The following is a 24,089-nucleotide window of genomic DNA, read 5'->3' as shown; positions in this document are numbered from 1 at the left end:
AGCTACTTTCAATAATCACTTCAGTTCCATACAAATTCACTGGTAGAAAAGTTATTTTGAGAATCTATATCACAAACTTTAAATGTCCTACAATAGCAGATGAACACTGTTTATAATAGGACTGACTGTGAAGATTCCAGTATGTGTCTTTTTAAATCTAAGTGATCATGTTATCATCACAGTTTGTTTTTAAAATCACTTTATCACCATTTCACATTTTGAATGCAATACATGTTAGCTATTTTCATTCACTTTTATCTATACAGCTTCGATCCATTTCCTCTCTAGATTTTTACACTACTGCATTTAAGGAAGTTACCACAGTTTTTAAACCAGTAAGCCTGGCTGACTTGAGAATCAGTTGGTCAATGAAACATAATGCACTCAGGATCAACAATGTTTCAGTGAGACCAATTAATTACCGTTGCCATTTCGTGCCATAAACGAAGGCTTGTTATTACCTTCTGTTCCATAGATTTTACCCGCTTTCCTTGCCATGTTGCTGAGGAGTTCCAAAGACATTTTGTGAGCCGATCTTAATGAAACTGACCACTCCTTAAGACCAATTTCATCCTGAAAAGTATACAAAATGTTACTTCCTTTTCAATGAGACTAATAAATAGTCCACATTTTACAGTGATCAGCAAATTTCATAACATTTATACCACAAAAATAAATTCCTGTAAAAATAAAAATAATGAAAGGAATACAGCCTTGTGGAACCTATTAAAAGTGATTAATGGGTTTTTATGAAAAAATGGTTATTAAAATAATCATGAAAGCCTCACATCCATTTAATAGAATCCCAGTTGTCTCCACTTAACTAGGCTAAGAAAGATTAAAGAGTTCATCTGTGCATGCCCAGCAATATCTAAGGATCATTCTTGGACTCATATTTCTATACTGAATAGCTATTTAGAAAGACATATAATTTCAAGCAATAAAATGAATAGCAGGAAGGGATGGAGACAGCTCCCAAAAACTTTTTCTCCAAGGAAGAAGTATTCGTAGTACTGTAGTTGGGTCTGAAGGTGAAGAACCCCATGATGGACAAACAATCCCTATAGATCAACAAGGAGAAATATCAATGGAGGAAGTTTCTGTTGAAGATAACAAGACTTATTAACTTACATGCTGTGACAGCCAGCAAGAAACTAGCAATACAGTTACAATGGTGTAAGCATGAAAGTAAGCCAAGAGCTTGGGAGTAATCACAGATTTACTGGACTGAAAAAAAAACTGGTAAGGGTCAAATGAAGAGGATCTCTGTGGTAGATAAGACCCTTAAGTACTCTAGGAACTCCATGAGCATCAGCTGATACAACCACCCTCTCAAATGTTCTCAAAGGAGACAAGTCCATTACCTAAGAAGTAGTCTAAGGAATGGCCTTTGTGTGACTGATAATAGAAAAAGACAAGGAAACTATCATGGGTATTGAACAACGTATAGTAGTAGTAACACCTTCAGGAGTAGTCAACTGAACTAAGAAGAACAAATGTTTGTTCCGTAACCGACATACAAACCACGCTATTTAATAGGGGTATTACTTTCGGCGTAGCTGAAATGACGAGCCATTAAAATTTAACGAGGGTTTACTACCCACACCGCTAGTTAGCGGGGGTAGGGGAGGGTAGCTTGCTCTCCCCCCCCCCCCTCACACACACCTGTGCTTGAGCTCACTTTGCTCTCGGCTCAGATGGTAGATGGACGTGTCCTCTTTCATCCTTGCCGCTCTTTGGCAGCCATTAATGCTTTTTTGCTTTCTCTTTGACAGGTTTTGTGTGTGAAGTTGGCTTCTGCGATTATGCGCACCTGTCCTGGATTACCCGACCACCCCTGCAGAACATTCATGTCGGCAGTCGAGACAGACCCTCACACCCTTTGCCCTTACTGTAGAGGTCAACGGTGTGACAGTAATAACAAGTGTGGTGAGTGTAGGGAGTGGTCTACCTCCCAGTGGGAGAGGTTTTCTCAGCGACGTAAGAAGTCCAGGCGGGATTTTTCTCCTTCGAAGGTTTCTTTGAAAGGAGAAAAACCCAAGGACTCTTCTTCCGTGGCCCAAACCTCCTCCGAAGCTCCCACTCGATCGGTCTCTTTCGAGAGACTGTCGAGTGGTAGCGTAGACCATGGTTCTGTTTTCCAAGCTCGGGGTTCGAGAGATGGCGTTGCCTCCCCTACCGAGGCAGCTCCACCTCTCCTACCGGGGGAGGATGTGTCATTAACCCATTTATTGCACCTTTGGTCTTCCTCGGGGCTCGAGGGTTCGCCCTCCAAGGAAGCATTACTTGACTACATCCGATTGGGTGCCGCTGTCAAGCAATCGCCGACTTTGGCAGAGGTTGATCCCCTGTCGATTGTCGACGTTGTGGTGTCAAGAGGTATCCAATGCGGTATTCTCCTAATACCTCTGCCTCTTCAACTCCCGCAGCAGCTGAAGGCTTTGTTTCTCCCGTCCCTGCTCAACCAACGAGGGAGAAACTAAGTCCAACAGTCTCTCCTGCTGGTATTGCTTCCCCTCGGGGGAGTTCACTTACAGAGACTCCTCTTCGGAGGACTGCAGAAGGTCAGCTTGCTGATCCAACGGCCCCTAGAGGGCGTATCCGTCGCAAGGCTCGCCTTCCTCTTCGCTAGAGAGGCCTTCCTTACCTGCGGTGAGGAGGCGCCTCTTTGGTTCACCATCTCCGTTGCAGTCCGCCGCAGAGGAGCCTCGTCAGCGTTCACCGACTGTTCCTGCCATGGTAATGGACCTCTCAGCGGATCGTTCGCGATCCCCTTCGGTGGAAGGTCGTCCTTCCAAAGGACACGTCGATCTTCCACCCGACAGAACTGTTGACTTGCCGTCGCCGTTCCTGAGAGCTGATGCGCGCTACGCGCCTACAAAACCTGACTTGCATGCTCGTCAGGCATCAAACCCTATTACGGGGCATCAAGGGCGTATGCGCCATCGCGCGCATACGTCCCTTACGCGCCATGCCAATGATGAGCATGCGTGCCAACATTCTCCTGCTCGCCAGGCTTAGTCTGAGGTAGTGCGTCAGCGCTCTCCTGCGTGCCAGCGCTCTCCTGCGCGCCAGCGCTCTCCTGGGCGCCAGCGCTCTCCTGCGCGTCAGCGCTCTCCTGGGCGCCAGCACTCTCCCGCGCGCCAGCGCCCACGCACAGCGATCTCCCTTGCGCGCCCACGATCTTCGGATCTGGGCGCTGTTGGGAAGTCAAGGAAGACTTCTCCTACGGGCCAGAGCTCGCCAACTGCTATCTCCAGCGCGCCATCGCGCAGTCATGCGCAGTCACCCTCTCGCTCCCACGAGGATACGCGCGCGCGCCCTGCACGCCCATTCTCTCCTGCAGTTGCGCGCCACCATCCTGACACGCGCCCACGCGCACAGGCTCCAACTGCGCGCGGGGGGTATCTCTCCTGCGCGCGCGCCCTACGACATCTACTGGGGCGCGCGAACTCTCGCCCGCGTGTCCAGCGACCTGATCCGGCTCGCCAGCGCGTACGCGATCAGTCTTCTGCGCGCTCTCCTGTGTGCCCACAGTCTCCCCCCGCGCGCGCTCCTACGCGCCATCACTCTCCTGCGCGCCTTCGCAATCGCACGCGCATCAGCAGTCTCCTGTGCGCGCTCGCGCCAGCAGTCTCCTGCGCGCGACCCCGGGTATTCTCCATCGCGCGAGCACCATTACGCGCCCCCGCGCGAGCGTCAATACCCTCTCGCGCGCGAGGCTGCTGGACAATGCACGGCAAGGTCGCCATCGCCACATTCCCCTCCCCGCAAGCGCATAACAGCGCGCATTGCGGCGGAAGGTTAACATCCAGAAAGGTCCAGGATCCCTTTTTCCTCTTTTCAAGCGAACCCCCCCTATGAAAACTCCTCCCAGGGATCCGTCGATTCCTGTCCCTCCAGAGGGAGTGTCTGACAGCGCGTCTGTCAGTCGACAGCCATGGTTCGGTGCGCTAATCAGAGCAGTTGTCCAGGCTTTCAAGCCTGTTCTCTGAGTTAGGTCACAGATCCTTGGCTGTTTCTACCCCTCTGAAGAGAAAAAGAGGAGTTCTGGACGCGGTGACTTCTCCAAGAACTAAGTTGACTCCTCGTAAGCCTTCGAGGCGGGTTCCTTCACCCGCCCAGACTTTTTCTCCCTCCTTGTCAGACAAGGACTTCCCGTCCTCAGGGGAGTCACATGAGGTGAGACATGCCCCCATCGCACCAATGAGGGAAACCCCACCTCGCGTTGGAAAGTCTTCTCGGGTAGGGGCTGAAGGGAACTAGCCACCGTCTATGTTAGAGTCCTACATCTTTCCCAGGAAGGAGTCGAAGGACTCGAAGACGGTACCAAAATCCTCGACAAGACTTAGGACGGAGCCAGCTAGCCACTTGGAGAACGTCCGCGAATCTCCCCTAGAAGAGCCTTTGGGGACAGGAGACTTCGCTGCAAGTCCAACATCCGGAGGAGAACTACAAGAGTCAGAACACGCATTTTGGCAGGTTCTGACTCTTATGAGGGCTCTCAATGGGTTTGCCGACCCAGAGATCCCCCCTCGAGAGGGCAAAGACACGGTCTTGGACCGCGTATTTGGCACTCAAAAACCTCCTAAGACCAGTGCGGCCCTGCCCTGGTCTCAGAGGGTTAAGAGTACCAGGGACAAGATCGCTGTTCAGCTCTCTGAATTGTCCTCCTCCAACCGTTCCAGTGCCGGCAACAAGCTTCTCCCACCTCCTCGCGTACAGCAAAGGAGGTACTTCGAGATCTTGGAGGAGCCTTGTTTAGCTCTTCCCCTCCACCATTCGCTGGAAGAGCTTACCAGGGAAGTCCCTCTTGAGAGAGACTCCAACCGGCAGGTCTCATTCTCAGCAACCGAGATCCTTAACCAGGAGAAGGTTGCGAAGTGTGCTATGCAAGCCACGATATCTGGTTAGGGACCTTAGGTATCCTGATACGCTCGGAGGACTTCTCCAAAGAACGTACCAGGAAAGCTATGGAGACGTTCCTCCTCTCAGGCACTCGAACGATCGAATTTCTGGCCCACCAAGTCTCGAACTTGTGGGCGAACACCATCCTGAAACGTCGGGATGCGGTGGCTGAGAGGTTCCATCAGAAGGTCCCTAGCATCGAGATAAATAGGCTCAGGCATTCTTCCTTAGAAGGAACGAAATTGTTTGAGCCTAAGGCTGTGGAACAGGCCGCTGAGAGGTGGAGGAAGTCCCACCAAGACTCCCTCCTTCATAGGGCTTTGACATCTAAGCCCTATAAGCCTCCAGCACCCCAGCAGTCCCGTCCGACCAAGACCATGAAACCGACGGCAGCAGCGAAGACAGTGGTGTCTAAGCCCTTTCCTGTCAAGGACAGGAAAGGCAAAAAGTCCTCTAGAGGAGGTAAGAATCCTAGAGGGAGCAGCCGAGGCCGCAAACGCTAGGATTGACAGTCCCCCTGCACGTCCACCAGTGGGGGGATGCCTACAAAGTTGCGCAGACAGGTGGCAGCAACTCGGGGCAGATTCCTGGACGATTTCTGTAATCAGTCAGGGATAGTGCGTCCCGTTCACAACATCTGTACCTCCCCTGACGACGAATCCAGTTTCATGGGGCTCCCTTGCCATGGGATCAGCAAGGGGGCAAGCCCTTCGGGCAGAAGTCCAGACCCTGTTGAAGAAGGGCGCTCTCCAAGAGGTCCTCGACGGGTCCCCAGGCTTCTTCAGTCGACTCTTTCTTGTAAAGAAGGCGTCTGGAGGCTGGAGACCAGTCATCGACCTCTCGGCTCTGAACAAGTTTGTCAAACAAACTCCGTTCAGCATGGAGACCGCAGACACGGTCAGACTAGCAGTGAGACCGCAAGACTTCATGTGTACACTGGATTTGAAGGACGCGTACTTCCAGATCCCAGTCCATCCGTCTTCAAGGAAGTACTTAAGATTCAGCCTAGACAACAAGGAGTACCAGTTCAAGGTGCTGTGTTTCGGTCTCTCCACAGCACCACAGGTTTTCACCAGAGTGTTCACCCTAATATCTTCGTGGGCACACAGGATCGGCATCCGTCTCCTCGGTTATCTGGACGACTGGCTGATCCTAGCAGACTTGGTGTCATCCCTTCTTCAACACTGGGACAAACTTCAGGGACTTTGCCAGGATCTGGGGATCATGGTAAATCTTGAGAAATCCTCTCTGCTTCCCACTCAAAGACTGGTATATCTAGGCATGGTTATAGACACTAATCTCCACAAATCCTTCCCATCAGACGACAGGATAGCAAGGCTGAGGAAGGTCGCAAGCCCTTTTCTCAGATGAGAAGAACTTCCAGCCCAATCGTGGTTACGTCTCCTCGATCACCTTTCATCGCTGGCTCGTCTAGTTCCCAACGGTCGCCTCAGGATGAGATCCCTCCAATGGCGACTCAAGTCCCGGTGGAATCAAGGTTACGATTCCCCGGACGTCATGATCCCTATGGGACCTGCAGAACGGACGGACCTCCAGTGGTGGGTGACAGACGAGAACCTACAAAAAGGAGTGGATCTTCTCGTCCTCCCCCCGGATTTGATGCTGTTTTCGGACGCCTCAAAGAAAGGGTGGGGGGCCCACGTACTGCACTACACAACCTCAGGCCTGTGGTCAGAATCAGAAAAGTACCTCCATATAAATCTTCTAGAGATGAAGGCCATCTTTCTGGCCCTTCAACAGTTTCAACAATACCTGGCGGGTCACTCTGTGGTGATGGTGAGCGACAACACCACAGTAGTGGCTTACATCAACAAACAAGGAGGTACCTTTTCGAAGCAGCTATCCCATCTTGCAGTAGAGATATTGAGATGGGCCGAAGTCCACTCGATTCCGCTATCGGCACGTTTCATTCCAGGCAAAAGGAATGTGCTCGCTGACAATCTGAGCAAAGCGTCTCAGATAGTGAGTACCGAGTGGTCTTTGGATCATCTAGTAGCCAACAAAGTCCTGACTTTGTGGGGTTCTCCGACTGTGGATCTGTTCGCAACAGCTCTGAACTTCAAGCTTCCGCTGTACTGCTCACCAGTCCCAGACCCCAAGGCTCTCTGGCAAGATGCCTTCCAACAACGGTGGGACAACATCGACGTTTACGCCTTTCCCCCGTTCTGTCTGATGAGGAGGGTGCTCAACAAGACCAGAACATCGGTCAATCTTTCGATGACCCTCATAGCTCCGCTATGGCATCACGCGGAATGGTTTCCGGACCTTCTGCAACTCCTAACGGAGCTACCGATTGAGCTCCCTCCACGGCACAATCTACTCAGACAACCACATGCCAACATCTTCCACAGTCTACTTTCATCCAACAAAAAACTAAAAAGTAAATTCTAAGGATATAGTTAATTGTAAGATGAAATTTTGAGTTTGGAGAATAACTAATGGAAATAGAATCAAACTCAAAATTTCATCTTACAATTAACTGTATCCTTAGAATTTACTTTTTGGTTTTTTGTCGGATGAAAGTAGACAAAAAATGGGATAAAAAGCCATATACAAGAAATGTTCCTGTCTAATTGCTATATTGTATTACTGTCGAATAACTTCTCTGATCTTCTGATATTCATATCGCTTCTCTTTTGAAAGCCCTCAAACTGAAAAATATTCCATTTCTTTCCTTGAAATAGCATTTTCAAACCCTAGCCTTCAACACCTGGCTAACTGAAAGATTCCTCTAGAAGGCTAAGGTTGGGGCCTATACCTCTGACTTATGTGCTCCAGTCCTAGCTGGCACCTCGACTCTTTTTGCTGTATGGATTCATCTCATGAAGCCAAAAAGAGATTGTGCTTCTGGAGACTTAATTCTTGGTCCTGCAAGTGCTAATGGAGTTGCTGACACTCGGGAATTAGGTGTCAAGTCCTCTTCAGATAACTCTGCAGAGCCCTCACAGGATGCAAAAACATTTCCTTTTGACCACCACTTAAATCTTCACATAGAAAGGGGATGAAGAAGGTCTCAAACTGGTGGTCATGCACCAAAAGGTTCTGGGTTTTAGCCACAAAATCAAGCATAAAATGAATCTGGCTGAGAGGGACAATGCATTGACTTGTGCCCATTGGTGAATTTCCACTGTTAGTTGGAATAGTAGGGGGGGGGGGATACTGAGCCCCCTTGCTTGATGATGTAAATCATCAACAAGGCATTGTCTCTCAACACCATGGATTGACCTTTAAGAGTCTCTGGGACGTGGAGTAACACCAGATATGCTGCTTTCATTTCCAGGTAATTGATGTGGAAGGTCTTGTCTTTCTGTGACCACAGGCTTAATATTTGCTCCCTCTGGCAAGAAGCATCCAAAAATAGAAGGAACTCTGTGTTGGAACCTGTAGATGTGAGCCTGCTAGTAGGTCCTCCGGCCTCAGCCACCACTGGAGAACTGTCACCACCTCCTGGGGCACTGACACTAAGGCTGGTGTGTGTGTGTGTGTGTGTGTGTTTCCTGATGTTTATGACCACTGGCTCTTCAGAGCCCATTGTGCCGAGCGAAGATGAATCCTCCCGAGAGGACTATCTTCTCCAGCAGTGAGGCTAGGCGTCCCAGAAGCTGCTGCTGCAAAGTGCACGCTGGGAACGATTCCTTTTATAAGAAAGGGCTCTACTACTTTCTTGAATCTCATTACCGGAAGATGGAAACGCTCTAGCATGGACTGAGTCGATTTCCATACCTAGGTATCTGATACCTTGTTGACGGACGAGACTGGACTTCCACAGGTTTAGTTGGATCCCCAACTCCCTGCAGAAGTTGAGTAGGAGATACCTTTGGCGTATGAGCAGGGCTCGGGTCTCTGCTAGAAGCAGCTTGTCATCTAGATACCATAGGAGTCTGATACCCTTAGCATGACCCCAGACTGAAATAAGGGCAAAGATCCTGGTGAAGACCTGAGGTGCTATGGAGAGGATGAAGCACAGCACTTTGAAAAGGTAGACCTTGTCTCTGGAAAGGAACCACGAGTACTGTACTTACTTGACCCAGGATGAATAGGGACACGAAAGTACACGTCTTTCAGGTCTACGGTTAGTAGAAAGCCATTCTTCCTGATGACCTGAAAAACTGTGCCGGGATCTCAATCTTATACTTACTTTGCAAAACAAACAGGTTCAAGTAGGAGAGGTTTATGACAGGTCTCCACCCTCTGCAGCTTCTCTACTAAGAAAAGGATGCTGAAGAAGCCTGAAAAGTCATCCAAGACCTCCTCTGTGGCCCCTTTAGCCAACATCTTGGGCACTTTCTCTTATAGAAGTATGTTTCTTATAGAGCCTTTCAAATAGCATAGCTGGACTGTCAGAGTCCGAGCTAATGGGTTCGGACAGTCTTTGAATGGGACTCGATACCCTGAATGGATAGCTTCTACTGTCCTAGGATTGGACCTGAAGAACTGCCACTTGTCCCAATAGCTCTGTAGGCATCCCCCCCCCCATGGTAAGCTAGGGGACTTGCCCTCCCTAGCGGGAACATCTACGGCCACGATTCCTTTGTCCAGAGTAATGTCTCTGACAAAAGGTGTGCTTGTGGTCTTGCTTTCTAGGCTACTGGTAGTCTATTTGGTGGACTGTTTAAAGGGGAAATTCCTTGGAGGTTGCTGAGAGTCAGCATTCTAGGGGCCATAGCTTTGCTCATAATAGAAGAATGGTTAGCATTCTCTGCTTTCTCAATCGCTACAGTGATTTCCATTGTTGGGAACAGCATAGGATAGTCTATCATGTTAGAGTTCCTCAGGCACAGGGCATCTCTGGGGGATAGCTGTTTGGTGCATCTAGCCAAAACAGCATCATGCCTCTTAGGAATGCAGTTCCCCCCACAGGGGAACCATCTGGTGGAGCAGAAACTCAAGAACTTTGGCCACATTTAGACAGATCTTCAGACTTTCTGATGTCTGCATTTTTCATGTTCCCAATCACAGCAAAACAGGACACTGCTCCTGATCAGTGGTCTAACCAGGAGCCGACATGGCAACAACTAATATATTCTGAATTTTACACACAGAAAGAGTAAATGGAAGGTTGCCAACTTATCACTTGGTACACTAAGTACAAGATTGGCAATATCAAAATCAATTGGGAATGGACTTGGGTAAGCCTCAAAGTCAACATAAGGCTTCCTCTGACGAGAAAGTGCTAAACGGGGTAGTTTTGAGGATCTGCTAGATTTAAGAGAATTCTAGGCAGCCGAGACTTGATTATTAAACAGGTCTAAAGTGTTGCAAATCTGATTAGATAAAGGTACATCAAATCAGTGTCTCATTCTTTGCAACTATGAGAAAATCACATCAATGGCGCAACACCTACTTGTCACTTGTGTTCGTGGAGGTTCACGTAAACGATCCAAGGGACAAATAAGGTTCATAAACTTCAGAAAATGAGTAGTTTCAGATTATTATTATTATTACTTGCTAAGCTACAACCCTAGTTGGAAAAGTAAGATGCTATAAGCCAAAGGGCTCCAACAGGGAAAGGAAATAAGGAAACCAATAGAATAGTGTGCCTGAGTGTACCCTCAGACAAGAGAACTCTAATCCAAGATAATGAAAGACCATGGTAGAGAGGCTATGGCACTATTTGAGACTAGAGAACAATGGTTTGGATATGGAGTGTCCGTCTCATCAAAAAGCTCCTTACCATATATAGTCTCTTCTACCCTTATCAAGTGGAAAGTAGCCTCTGATCAATATTACAGTGCAGTAGTTAACCCCATGAGTGAAGAATTTTTCAGTTATCTTACTGTTGTCAGGTGTATGAGGAAAGATGAGAATGTGTAAAGAATAGGCCAGACCGTTAGATGTATGTGTAGGCAAAGGAAAAATCAATTGTAACAAAGGGATCCAATGCAATATCTGGCCAGTCAAAGGACCCAATAACTCTCTTGCAGTAATATCTCAACGGGTGGCCAGTGCCTTGGTCAACTTACTACAGAAATTGGAACCTAGAGGGAGGCTAAATCAGCTGAGCTGGAGCCTGCACATGCAACGGCTACAGTGAGTCATCAATTGTGATCAGGATATAATCCTCCTGATTTGGCTTCTGTTTAGGGGTAGTTCCAACTTGGGAACAATGTTTGAAGACTTAACTCTTCCATGAAGATCCTTACTTTCTCTACTATCATTCCGGGAACTATGAGAACAGGGAACAAAAGGATCGATAGGAATCATAGTCACTCCTCTAGTAGCGCTCTCTAACTCTATACAAGGGAGAAGGAGCAGCAGGATATTCCTTTTCAGAACTAGATCTGTTAGATGAAAGAGACCTTTTCGAGGATGGCCACTGAGCGTATCCTACAAGGGGTGTGTCTGCGACACCTTTATGCTGGTATGTCATTCTGCATGAGTGGGGGTACCTACAGAGTAAAAAGGGTGTAAGGGTTCTGGTGCCCTTTTCCTCACCTGATTCTGAAATAAAAGAGATACCTGAAAGGGAAACTTTTGGTTGTTCTGCAGTATGTGAGCTATCAGAAGCTTTATGAACAATAGGTAAAATATGAGCTTGCATAGCCTTCAGTAAAATTGTAGGATTGTCATTGTTATGGCGTCTCGAGGACGAAGATGTTGGATCCAAATGAGGTAAATGGTCTCAAGAGGTCGAGGCTACCAAGGTTGACTTAGATATATAATCAGAGGCATCTGTAAGTCTATGTGCTTAAGGATTGCACGATCAGGTCGTTCAACAGTAGGGTGTGAAATAGTGTCAAGTCAGAACATGGAGTGATACGTTCATGCACTGGAATGGTGGCGCGTTCTGTGACGTCGGATTGCGCAGGGATGGCGGCATATACAGACACGTCAGCCTGAGTATACGGAGGGAGTATGATACAAATTGACAAGCGCTGTGTAGATGCGTTAGTAGACACAGTAATGACTGTAGCCTTCCTCAGCGTCTGTATGGAAGGGGATGACGTAACTGTGCTCTAACAAATTAACCAAACCAATAAAGTCTGATGTGGACACACCAACGGATGTCTGCACGTCAGAATATGAGGGAGATTTCTGGGACGAGTCTGGAGATTTCTTGTGAGGAGAATGATGTGGAGGACCCCTGGGCGTACGAGGCAAACCAGACTCAAATGTACGATTGGGTGAAAGATGAGGACCTTCCAACAGGGCTGCCTCAGTATGTGGGAAAAACCTGTCTCAACTAAAGAGCGTGGCGTTCTCGAATGAGAACGAGAGGAGACTCTCGACTCATTCAATTTCAATGGAGATACCTTCAAAAGCAAAAATTCATCATGCTGGAACTTTGTAGTGAAGGGTTCATCACTAAGTACACTAGTGCTTTTGTAGATTTAGACAAGGCTTATGATAGAGTACCAAGAGATGTGATGTTTTGGTTACTTGAGGAAGAGATAGGTCCTGGAGAAGTTTGTTAGAATGGCAGAGATAATATATAAGAGATCAAGGACAAAAGTAATAGAAGCTGTTGGTGAAACAGAAACCTTTGAAGTTAGTCTTGGATTACACCAGGGGTTAGCAGTAAGCCCAATTTTATTTGTGCTGGTCTTGAATGTGTTAAGTAAGGAGGTAAAAAATTAATGAAGAGTTGTTGGTGTTGCTATATGCTGACAATTTGGTGATTACTACTGAAAATGAAGAAGAATTACAGAGATGTCTTTGATAGAAGGCATTAGAGAGGGTGCATCAGGCAACTAACCCCTTAATGTAGAGATAACGGTAGTAGGTTAGCCAGGGCACCAGCCACCCGTTGAGATACTACCACTAGAGAGTTACGGCATCTTTTGACTGGCCAGACGGTACTACATTGGATCCTTCTCTCTGGTTACGGTTCATTTTATCTTTGCCTACAAATAAACCGAATAGTCTGGCCTATTCTTTACCTATTCTCCTCTGTCCTCATACACCTGACAACACTGAGATTCCCAAACGATTCTTCTTCACCCAAGGTGTTAACTACTGCACTGTAATTGTTCAGTGGCCACTTTCCTCTTGGTAAGGGTAGAAGAGACTCTTTAGCTATGGTAAGCAGCTCTTCTAGGAGAAGGACACTCTTCCTCTTGTTTTGTTAGTTTATATAGTTTATATAGGAGATATTTATTTTAATGTTACTGTTCTTAAAATATTTTATTTTCCTTTTTTCCTTTCCTCACTGGGCTATTTTCCCTGTTGGAGCCCCTGGGCTGTTAGCATTCTGCTTTTCCAACTAGGATTGTAGTTTAGCAAATAATAATAATAATAGTGAGAGGTGAGGGGGATCAATGCAGATTAGTGTAATCTGTTACTAATGACACAGAAACTGAATCACACAGAAAGTGCAGGGGCTGTAGCCATGGGATTGCTAGGCCCTACAGGCAATAATACATTAACAAAGGTATCATTAATATGCAAAGAAAATAGTTCTCGGCCGTCAACCTCAGTTACCAGAGTCACAGGGCTCAAGAAAAGGAGGAACAGAATGGGGAATATTGTGTGTCGTAGAAATGAGTTTATGCTTGTTGTCAAAGGAAGAAAACAAAGAAGGAGAACGATCGCTCTTAGCTCATTTCTTATGACGAGAACGATATTTTTCCAAGGAAGAGGTTTATAAGAACACCACTTACCACTTACCATAGCAGTTCACGCAAGGGGAATGCGGATCAATCTCGACCTGACTCATGAAGGTGCCACAAGGGCGACCATCATGTATGGGGCAAGTCTGCATAACACTAGGAACACTACTCATGGCACAAAAAGCACAAAAGGAAGCATTACAAGGGTAATCCAGTGTGGAGTAAGTCGTGATTGTAGAATCGCAAGGGGGAAGATCAGCCATTTGACGCAACCAGGAGAGAAGTGGGGCTTACCTCGCAACAGCTCGTAACGCTGTCCAGCAGTGGAGTTGTCTAGTAACCTAATATATAGTTACCAGTTAGGCCCCTTTTCAATCTTTCTGGTCGTACTAAATCGACATAAGAGTAAACCCATATAAATGACTCGGAAGTTTGTATCCACGTAGGAACACATACATATTGCTGGGATTCTTTAAACCTGTCTGTAAAAACATACTGTCAAATATTGCTGAAATTTGTGGTTTTTCATACACAAGTTTAAAATGACTTGTACTTAGCTAGCTTTACAAAGTCTTGTAAGTTCCACATATTTTCTAAAGGTATGATTTGTATACATGTGCAATACATTCATTGCAATTCTTTTTTCCCAATTATATACAATGAATCACAGAATAATGCAGTCAAAGGTCCTTCTTTTTCAATCTTTGAGGGATCATATAGCAAGAGAGGTGTTTCTTTGGTAAAGGTTCCTGGTTGTTATAACAAAGTTTACAGTAAAACAAAAGTATGTATCATCTATAACTAGAGTATACATTAATAATTCTTATCTACAAGCTAAATGCTGAATTAGCTAATATTAGTTATAGAAATTTACTTTGGAATGGGTAGGCCTTGTGAATACTTACAGGATTAGTTAGAACTATCTTGCTATCTTTGGTCTTGAGCACTATGCAGTTTTCGCCCTTCATCTGAACAAAATCAGAAGAAACGTCATCTAGTTGATCCATGAATATAAGCTCAGGTTTTCCTGAACTGGACTCAGAATGAAGTTCAACACGATTCGGATACAGCTTAGCATACCGAGTTTGCCACGCAGATGTGAAAGGTCCGCCCAATTTCTTAATGTAACCATGGATAATACAGTCAGATTCTGTAATAATGAAATAATATAAATGTAGTAATAAAGAAATAATATAAATGCTTGACTTTAATATTAGGACTTAGTAAATGGCTCAGTCTTGCTCAAACATATAGGGCACTCATGTCTAATAAACATAAATTTTGCGGTGAGAGGATTAAAACCTTTTTTGTGTTGCAGCATCTCATATCAGTTACTCATACTGTTTTTCCTAAGTATCCAAGTTTTGTATTTCACCACTAGAGTAAGCCTAGTTTCAAAGCATGCTATTCATGTGCAGTGTTGAGTCACTCAACCAGTTTATCGAGTACTGTACCAGGTTACTTGGTAAGCAAATGTATAGCACCTTTTTTTTTATTGTATCTCAGTCATTATACTCATGTTCTGCAACTTGCATTTCACTGCTACCTATCTAAATTTTTAAATCAAGGGTATATCTATTTATATCAAAGAGCTGACCAATCAAAATCTAAGACTGTACTGGAATTTAGAGTTAAAAACTGGATTTTCAGGTGAAAATAATCTTTACATAGATCATGCTATTATGGTATCCCCTGTTATTTATAGTTCTTTGACTTTTCTTAATTATTTTCATAAAACTATGCTAGTCCTTCTTGTAAGCTGATGTCACATTATACAATCTAAAATTTAAAAAATTAAGGAAAATAAAAAGTGGTTAACAGAGTAAGAATCTTGAGGATAAACTGCATGAATTTGTATATCACTATAATAATACCATATACAGTAGGGTCCCGAATTAAGCGTGTTCGAATTACACGATTCCCCTTTTCCGCGATCGCTATTTTTCAAAAATAAATTTTCTGTATCTGCGAGGCTGTTCAAAGTTCGCGAGTCAAGCACTACAAAATGTATCAAATCTATTGTCTTTTTAAGTATATTGGTAGCCCTAAATACGGTGATTTATAATAAATGTTACAAAACAATATTAACATTACATTTCATTAACATAATTTCATAATGAATAGCCTATTTAAGGATAAAATTCCACATCAACAATGAAATCAACTGTTAACTGTGCGAGTCCAGCTGACAAAATGTAAACAGAAATGTGGTTACGTTCTCGGCAATCTTTATCTTTCTCCAACCTTACGATAATTGTAATGGTAGTGTTAATGATGGTATATTAAAGCATTATTTTTGTTTAGTACAGTATATTTAAAAGCCTTATTTTTCCCTCTGGGCGTTCAAGGTTTTCACGAGTAGACTGGGTTCGTTTATCGGCAGTGAATAGCCTAAACTTCGGTAACGAGTCGTCAATATTTTGTCATATTTTAAACAGTATACATTTGATTTGCAAACATTGGTTTTGTAGAGTAGACGGTAAAATAAAATCTAGAGAGAGAGAGAGAGAGAGAGAGAGAGAGAGAGAGAGAGAGAGAGAGAGAGAGAGAGAGAGAGAGAGAGAGAGAGAAAGAGAGAGAGATTTGATGGCAGAAATCCCCCCTCTCTCTCTCTCTCTCTCTCTCTCTCTCTCTCTCTCTCTCTCTCTCTCTCCTCTCTCTCTCTCTCTCTCTCTCTCTCTCTCTCTCTCTCTCTCTCTCTCTCTCCGTAAGAAATAAAACCATAGTTCACATATGGCAACTTGAGTTTAAGAATGAAATTAACATGAATATTGTTAGTTGTGGCGATCAATTCCTCGCTTCAGGGGGTACACGAAACAAAAACACGGCATTCAAGTACAACAGCTGATCTCTCTCTCTCTCTCTCTCTCTCTCTCTCTCTCTCTCTCTCTCTCTCTCTCGTTATACAATACTTACAAATAGATGAAGAAACCAAAATCGGTTTTCTTGAAGTGTCAATTAAATACAAAACGAAAAAATTATACCGTGTATACATACATTTCAATCATAGCTTAAAATACGGTAACCGATTTCGTCCGCAAACCACTATTTTTTAGGAAACACCATTCTATTCCAGAAAATTTTTACTCTTTAAATGTAAATTGCGCTATAATAAAACATGTACTTATGTTGTTAAATTTCGGGTGTGTTTTAAAAATCGAGTATTGCTAACTTATTTTTGTTTTACTTTTGGCTGTGATCACATCAGCTGATGTCTAGCTTCCGCGCGAATACAATAACAAAGAATTGTTTACACCATTTCTTAACTTATTCAAACCATCTATACAGTTAATATTACATAAACACCAATGTGTTATAACCTATCATATTTATTGTTTAGTACTTTAAAACCATCCCTCTCTCTCTCTCTCTCTCTCTCTCTCTCTCTCTCTCTCTCTCTCTCTCTCTCTCTCTCTCTCTCTCTCTCTCTCACATCGAACGTTATAGCGGTAACCTAATTGTTCGGGGACTTTAAAAATAGGCCTAGTACTTTCTTCTTTTACCTCTTTTGCATATGGATCCATAATTGAGGTGGGTACAAGTTGACTTATAACTGAAGTTAGGAAAAGTATTTTGGATATGGAAAGGACAATTATCTTTCGTAACAGTTTAGAATTATCGTAAGTTATCACTCTGTCATTAGCGGCAGTTTGCTATTGTGGATTAAACGCATAAGGAAAAAAAAATTTCCAGCTTTGCTACGAATTTAGGAATTTATATGGATACGGTAAGTAAAATATTTGTAATAACATAATGTTTACTAAATGTTTGTAATATCATTAGTTATGACTTAGATCATGTGTGTTTAATGCATTCGTTTGTTTATTATGATCGAAGATGGAGCGTAAACAAATGGAAGGTTTCCGTTTCAGGCGGCATCATAAAGAAAAACATTTCATAAATGGCATTCATTTCATTTATTTGAAAGTTCTAATAAAAAATAATTAGAACATTGGTAATAACAAATTCAACATATAATCAATACTGATAAGATTGCTGTCGATGCAAAAACTAACAGATGAGTAAGTGCGTCTGTTTCTTCGTTATGATCAGAGATAAACGGAAACAAAACATTGGTTGTTTTTTATTGTGCTTTTTGGCGTGTTTAGGAAACGCATGATATAAAATCGCCTTTATTTTGTTAAATCTGGATTTTCAATCATTCAACAAAAGCTAGTCTATAGAGTGATGGTTTTGCTATTCACCAGTTGTCTTATACAATAGATATGACAAACATTAAAATTTGTCTGTATTTTGGGCCGTGTTATAACGGGAAATATATGGTGTTTACACCTATCCTGGTTGTAATTTTAACCATTTTTCAAGTTATTAGAACTTTAAAGTATATTAAATGTTTGATTTATTTACAAGAACAATTTGATATTATAAAGAAATACAGTATAGTACAAAGAAAGTATTGGAAATGGGTAGTAAACACATTTGAATAGGCAAATTGCTGGTTGCCATGGCCGCAATGGAATTATTTCTGTTAGTTGTGTGTTTCGAAATAAGCGATTTTCCATTTATACGAGGTCATTAATCGACCAAATTCTCGCATAATTCGGGACCCTACTGTATAATCCCCTCAGCAAAATAAAATGAAAAAAAAAAAAGGAAAATGTGCTTGTGTTAATTAAATCCAGTTATATGAATTTGGTTTATGTGACAAGTAGAAATCCTAAAAATACAGCTGGGAGTATAAAAGACCCATTGATAGAAATGATAGGTATAGAAATACTACAATTGCCACACATTGTTCATATGTCAACCACAGTAAATTGGTATACATTAGAAATAATGTAAAATGCATTAGGGTAGTTGAGGAAGTCATTATATACTCAACATTATTTCAAAGGTAACTGTAAACAATTACATTAAATATTTGGACATAAACACTCAAATTGTTCAACAGAAACTAAAATCTCTATAGAGGCATTAAATAACAATTTTGGAAATAATTTGTACTTTTCCTAACCATACAAACCTGAAGCTGTTTATTATGGAGATATATTTCAGCGACAGCTGAAACCAGCTGCAAAACTTTTAGCGAGGTGTTACTACTCTCCGCTAGTTAGAGGGGGGGGGGGGGGGAGCGAGAGTAGCTGCAAGTTTGAACTTTTGAAGTTCTAATGATTCAAGTACCCATTTAGGAAGATAATTCACAACTTGGTCACAGCTAAAATGAAACTTCTAAAATACTATGTATTATTGAGCATCATAATGAGGAAGGTCTCAGAAGTAGAATTAACTGTATGCATAGTATTGCAAAAATGATGGTACTGTCCGGGAAGATCAGAATGTTAAGGATGGTCAGAATTATGAAAAATCTTATGCAACATGCATAACAAACTAATTAAATAACAGTGCCAGAGAATAATATTGAGATCAGAAATAAGAAATTTAATAGACCATAAGTCCAACAAATTAAGATGAGAATCAGCAGCTATAGACCAGACAGGAGAACAATACTCGAAACAGGGCAGAATGAAAGAATTAAAACACTTCTTCAAAATAGATTAATCACCGAAAATCTTACAAGACTTTCTCAATAAGCCAATTTTTTGTGCAATTGAAGAAGACACAAACCTAATGTGTTTCTCAAAAGTAAACTTGCTGTCAAGAATCACACCTAAAATTTTAAAAAGAGTCATACAAAGTTAAAGAAACATTATTAATGCTGAGATCCGGATGTTGAGGAGCAACTGTTCTCGACATACAATCATACTTTGAGATTTGTTAGGATTCACTTAATGCCCTATAATTTGGCAAGCATGCTGAACACCCATAACAGATGGCGAGTGTTGGGTTAGGCGCATAAGAGAGGAGAGTATAGCGCATAGCTGTGGTTGTGCTTTGAACTCCCTCATGGGTACGTGAAATATTAAGCGCTTAGGATGGCGAACGCGCTGAACACCTTCTACAGTTGGCGAGTGTCGGGTTAGATGCATAAGTATGAGTGCACGCTGAACTCCCTCAACTGTATGTTATGGTGATAGGGGAGTATAGCGCGTAGCTGCAGTTGCGCGCTGAACTCCCTCAACTGTTTGGTGTGGTGGGAGAGAGTTCTAGCACGTAGCTGTGTGCGCATGATGAACCAGTGAGGGCTAGTGAGTAGTCAAGCTCATAGATGGTAGCGCAGTCTGAGCTCCTCGTTCCCTAACCTCACTGGGTGAGAGGTTAAGCACTTGAGCATGTTAGGTTCATCACTCTCTTGTCAAAGAACAGAAGTTTCTCCCTTGTAAGAGGTTAAGCACTTGAGCATGTTAGGTTCATCACTCTCTTGTCAAAGAACAGAATTTCTCCCTTGTAAGAGTTTGAAACTATGAGGCCAGGTCCCAAAGCCCTGGCCCTATAAATCTTCATGACCTTTGTTGTGCCCCAAGAGGGATAATGAAGGTTATCACTCTAAAGAGTTATGGCATATGAGAGTTTTTCTCCTTATAAGAGGTTAAAACCATGAGGCACAGGTCCCGAAGGGCCTGGCCTCACAAAGCTCTAAGAGTTTTGTTGAGCTCAAAGGCACAATGTCGGCAATAACCGCAAAGAGTTAAAGCCTAGAGACGCATTGATGGGAGAGGCGGCAAAGACTAAGAGGGAAATTGCTCATGAGACTCCTTTTGTACCCTGAGGTACAGTGGTGATGAGCAGGAACTATAAGTAGTCACCTAACTCTGTTGTCAAGCTCTGAAGAGCATGGAGGAATCTCTCGAGGGGGAAATCACCCAGGCGAAGGCAGTCTCTCCCTGGGAACGGAAAGTTGCCCAACACTTGGTGAATGTAAACGCTCCTTTGGAGGGGAAAGTTGTCTAACAACTGAAGCTGGACCTCCAAGCAGCGCTCTCTGCTTCCCCTCAGTGAGAAAAGCTCAAGATGAAGCTCAGCATCGCTTGGTCCCTGTGAAACATAGCCAAAGTTAGTTTCTGGATCCCCCCTGAAGGATTCCTCCCCGATTGGAAGCCCCGAAGGGACTCAGTTTGCCTCTGCTCTCATTCCTATGCCAAAGCTATAGGAACAAAGGTGAGCAGAAGTACAGTAAAGTGTGTTGAATCATTCCGTATGAAGTAGAAGGAAAATTTAAAATTTTGTGCCTATTGGTTCTTTATTATGGTTGTTAAACTGAATAAAGCAGAGGAGAACTGACAACATCCACTCTCCTCTAAGCCAAAATAAAAAGTGGCTTGTGTTGGCTGCTGCATGTGTGAGCTGGGTGGTTGGTCTACCCCCCTACTAACTAGCGGAGGATGGTAACACCTCGTTAAAGGTATTTTTGCGGCTGGTTTCAGCTGTTGCCGAAAAATATCTCCATAGTTGAGAGCTTAAAGGTTAGTATTTGGTGCCAGAAAAAAAGGCTTTACAGACTTAATCCCTGTAATGATGGAATGTCAAATACCTGATCTTAAATGATTCACAGATTTAAACAACCGCTAGGAAGTATGATCACAACAAACAAGAAGGGTCATATGTTTAGAAAATCAAACATGAATCAGTTTCATTTTACCAGATGATGACATCACTCCTCATAGAGCTATAAAGGTTCATATTCATCTTCCCAGTATTCTGACTGGATCCTATACTTTTTCCTAATGAATAGCAGCTATAATGCAGCAACGCACTCAACTACTTAACCATAAGGGATCTTTGTTTAACAAAAAAAAACCCACTGCAGTCCACTTATCCACAGGCCTAACTGCAGGGTTACAATTTATTTTGTTAGCTATCCATCCTCTCACCTGCTCATGCTCACTGGCATGTTCACTCGCTGTACTCGTGTTACACGAGTCCATTGAATACTTTCTAAGTGCTAACCACAATGTATAAAGGTTGTTCATCTTGTACTGCCAATGTCTGTTAGATCACAGAACTACACATACAAAAGAAATCACCACTGATTTCTTAGCTCCTAAGTTGACTATTATTTTCTGCGACGTAATGAGGGAGCGATGTGTGAACGGCGCTATGGCTAAGGATTACTAAATGAGCATTTTAAGTTACAAGCTCGCTCCTGAAATGAATTAAATTTGTAAACCGAGGTACTACTGTACTGCATATCATTTATATAATTTTGTAAGAACGGTTACCCAGGATTTTACAGTGATATTCTAGTCATCATATCACAACCTTTCATGAACAGCCTGAAAATGGACTGGCAACAAACACAAGACAATTCCAGGATTGACGGCACTTTATTCTTAAAACTTTGGTATTAAATACTAAAAGCTTTCAATTCAGATGATTCAAATGGTTTTGTTTCTGTGAATAAAATATATTCTAAGCATTTACCAAGTGTTCAGAACACACCTTGATTGTAATCGTGTACCTTTTCAGATGTATATATTTCCTTCTACCTTTCAGCTTGCAAGGAGTGGCTTTATGTCAGTTTCTGTGTAAATAAACCAGTTAATCCCACCGAGTATTTCCGTCCAAACCATGATCAGCAAATTTGTGTTTCTGTGGTAACCAAAGATGGCCGACACCACTAACTCCACTAATGAAATCACCGCTGCTGCCTCCTTTCACAACACAACCCAGAAGCCTGGTTGTTTAGGGCTGAAATTATCTTCAGGCCAAAGAAGGCCATACTGTCGTCATGAAAAGCCGAGTGTCTCACAGCGATATGCTGATCACCAAAATAATCTCCCGTAGACAGTATGAAAACGGACATACAACAAACACAAGATGGCGTAGAAAATATTTTTTGTTTATTAAATGAACGAAGGCACTTTGTCGTTAAAACAAAAACTAACACCTAATAATGAATATCATAGATGATTCAAATGGTTCTGTTCCTTTAAACAAAATATATTCCAAGCATTTACCAGGTGTATCTCTTTAGATGTAAATATTTCCTTCTGCTTTCTGCTTGCATGAAGTGACTTTGTCAGATTTCTGTGTAAATAAACCAGATAATCTCAGCCAGCATTTCAATACAAACCATAGCCAGCAAAATGTATAACTTTATATGTATGCATAACATTTTTTTTGCTATCCATAAAGTTTAGGAGTCGCATACTATCAGTGAAATTTGCCATCCGCAGGAGGCCTACAAATGTAATACTGTACCTGCATATAAGGATGACTTGTATTGTATATCTTCAATAATTGAGCTAAAATTGCTCTATAATTTTGTAATTTCCATAAGTATCTATGGTTCCATCATTTCTGTGTGATTAGTTTGTAAGACTTGAATATACTGTACATACGCATGAAAGATTTCCTAATATAACAATTTATAGATTTACATTTATATACTGTACCTAATACAATAAATTACTCTAGTACATCTAAGCATCTTACCTTTCTCATCTGTATCAAACTTAAATTTATGTTTTGCTCTTCGTTTTAGCTCAACCTTATCTGCTTCTTGATTTATAGTATCAAATACTGTCTCTGCTACTTCTGTCTGCCATCGTTCACTTATAACCAAGGGGAAATTCTTATATAATTCTTGATCGGCATCAGTCAACTGTAAAAGACAATATCATTAATAAATATCATCTTATTTTACAATAATAGATGAATAAAAATACAGACCCTTGTTATTTCATTATCTGTAAGAGTAAATACCGTAAATAATGGTAAAACTGTTTTCTTCTTCCCTAGTCAAGATAATTTATTATGCCTGTATTAGACTATAGTTTCAAAAGAAAAAAACAAAAATGTATAAAAAAAAACAATATAAAACTTAAAAAATAAAATGTTCTTATGAAAAGTGATAAGTAAGGAAATATTTTGAAATAGAAAATGAATATACAGTATGGATTGGCAAGATTCATGCAAAAAATAATGATTTTAAGAGGTTCTAAACCCAATGTTGTACCTTATGGCATTTCATATTACTGTATATAACCTTACAATTCATATAACACACAACATTCTAATAAAACTGAATACTATCCTCAAAATATATTGTAAAATCTAAAGCATAGAACACTAAAAAAAAAAAAAAAACTAAATGAATGTCAATATTTCCATTGTAGTTCAGAGTTACCTACTTCTCTTGACATATGAAAATTTCATTATAAATTACTTCCTGAAAATTTCTTTGATCCTATGATCACATTTTTATGTACTCAAATTCCTAAAGCTCTAAAATAGAATAACTATACTAAAAAATCAATAATTATTAATATTTCTTGTTAAAGAAGTATTTTTTTACCAACTGCAACTGTTGAAAGCTGCAATTAATTACAGAAATAATTAAAAAAAATATCTGCAATAGAGGCAGATAATTTTCAGTCATCAATCCAACCTATGAAAATAAGAACAAACTAGAAACAACTATTCCATAAGAGGAACTGTCGTAACGTAATATTTTTACCAGTTGTTAATGAGCTTTGAATGCTACTTCCTTACCTTATCCCACTTATGCTTTAAATTTATTTGCCATATTTATTCTTTGATGGCAGATTGTAAGTGCCTTTCAACAAAATAAGGAGAGTCTTCTAAGCAAAATTATAGCATACGTTATATGTGGTCATATAATCCTTTTATGGTTTGCCTGAGTGGGACTGATTATGAATGCACTTCCCATGTTTTCATAACTTCTAAAAATCTCAATTTTTTATATAAAAATATCTTACAATATTTATTTATTCAAGTATTAGGTTTACT

The 24,089-nt window shown here is 42.1% G+C and overlaps 1 protein-coding gene across 1 annotated transcript in view; it reads right to left on the bottom strand.

Moving 5' to 3' along the window:
- The window catches only part of Gprk1 (G protein-coupled receptor kinase 1), a 133,518-nt gene that overhangs the window by 436 nt on the left and 108,993 nt on the right, over window positions 1-24,089 (bottom strand). Inside the window, exons 13-15 of the mRNA XM_068388777.1 lie at window positions 22,773-22,941; window positions 14,384-14,628; window positions 1-573 (exon numbers count right to left, since the gene is read on the bottom strand). The exon at window positions 1-573 is cut by the window's left edge and continues 436 nt beyond it. Of these exons, the coding sequence (XP_068244878.1) occupies window positions 415-573; window positions 14,384-14,628; window positions 22,773-22,941 (573 nt within the window). The 3' untranslated portion in view covers window positions 1-414. The remainder of the gene's footprint in view (window positions 574-14,383; window positions 14,629-22,772; window positions 22,942-24,089) is intronic.

Source organism: Palaemon carinicauda, chromosome 15 (assembly GCF_036898095.1).
Source record: "Palaemon carinicauda isolate YSFRI2023 chromosome 15, ASM3689809v2, whole genome shotgun sequence".
NCBI classification, from domain to species: Eukaryota; Metazoa; Arthropoda; class Malacostraca; order Decapoda; family Palaemonidae; genus Palaemon; species Palaemon carinicauda.
Note: the sequence above shows the minus strand (reverse complement) of the source record. Positions and strands in the feature narration are given on the sequence as shown.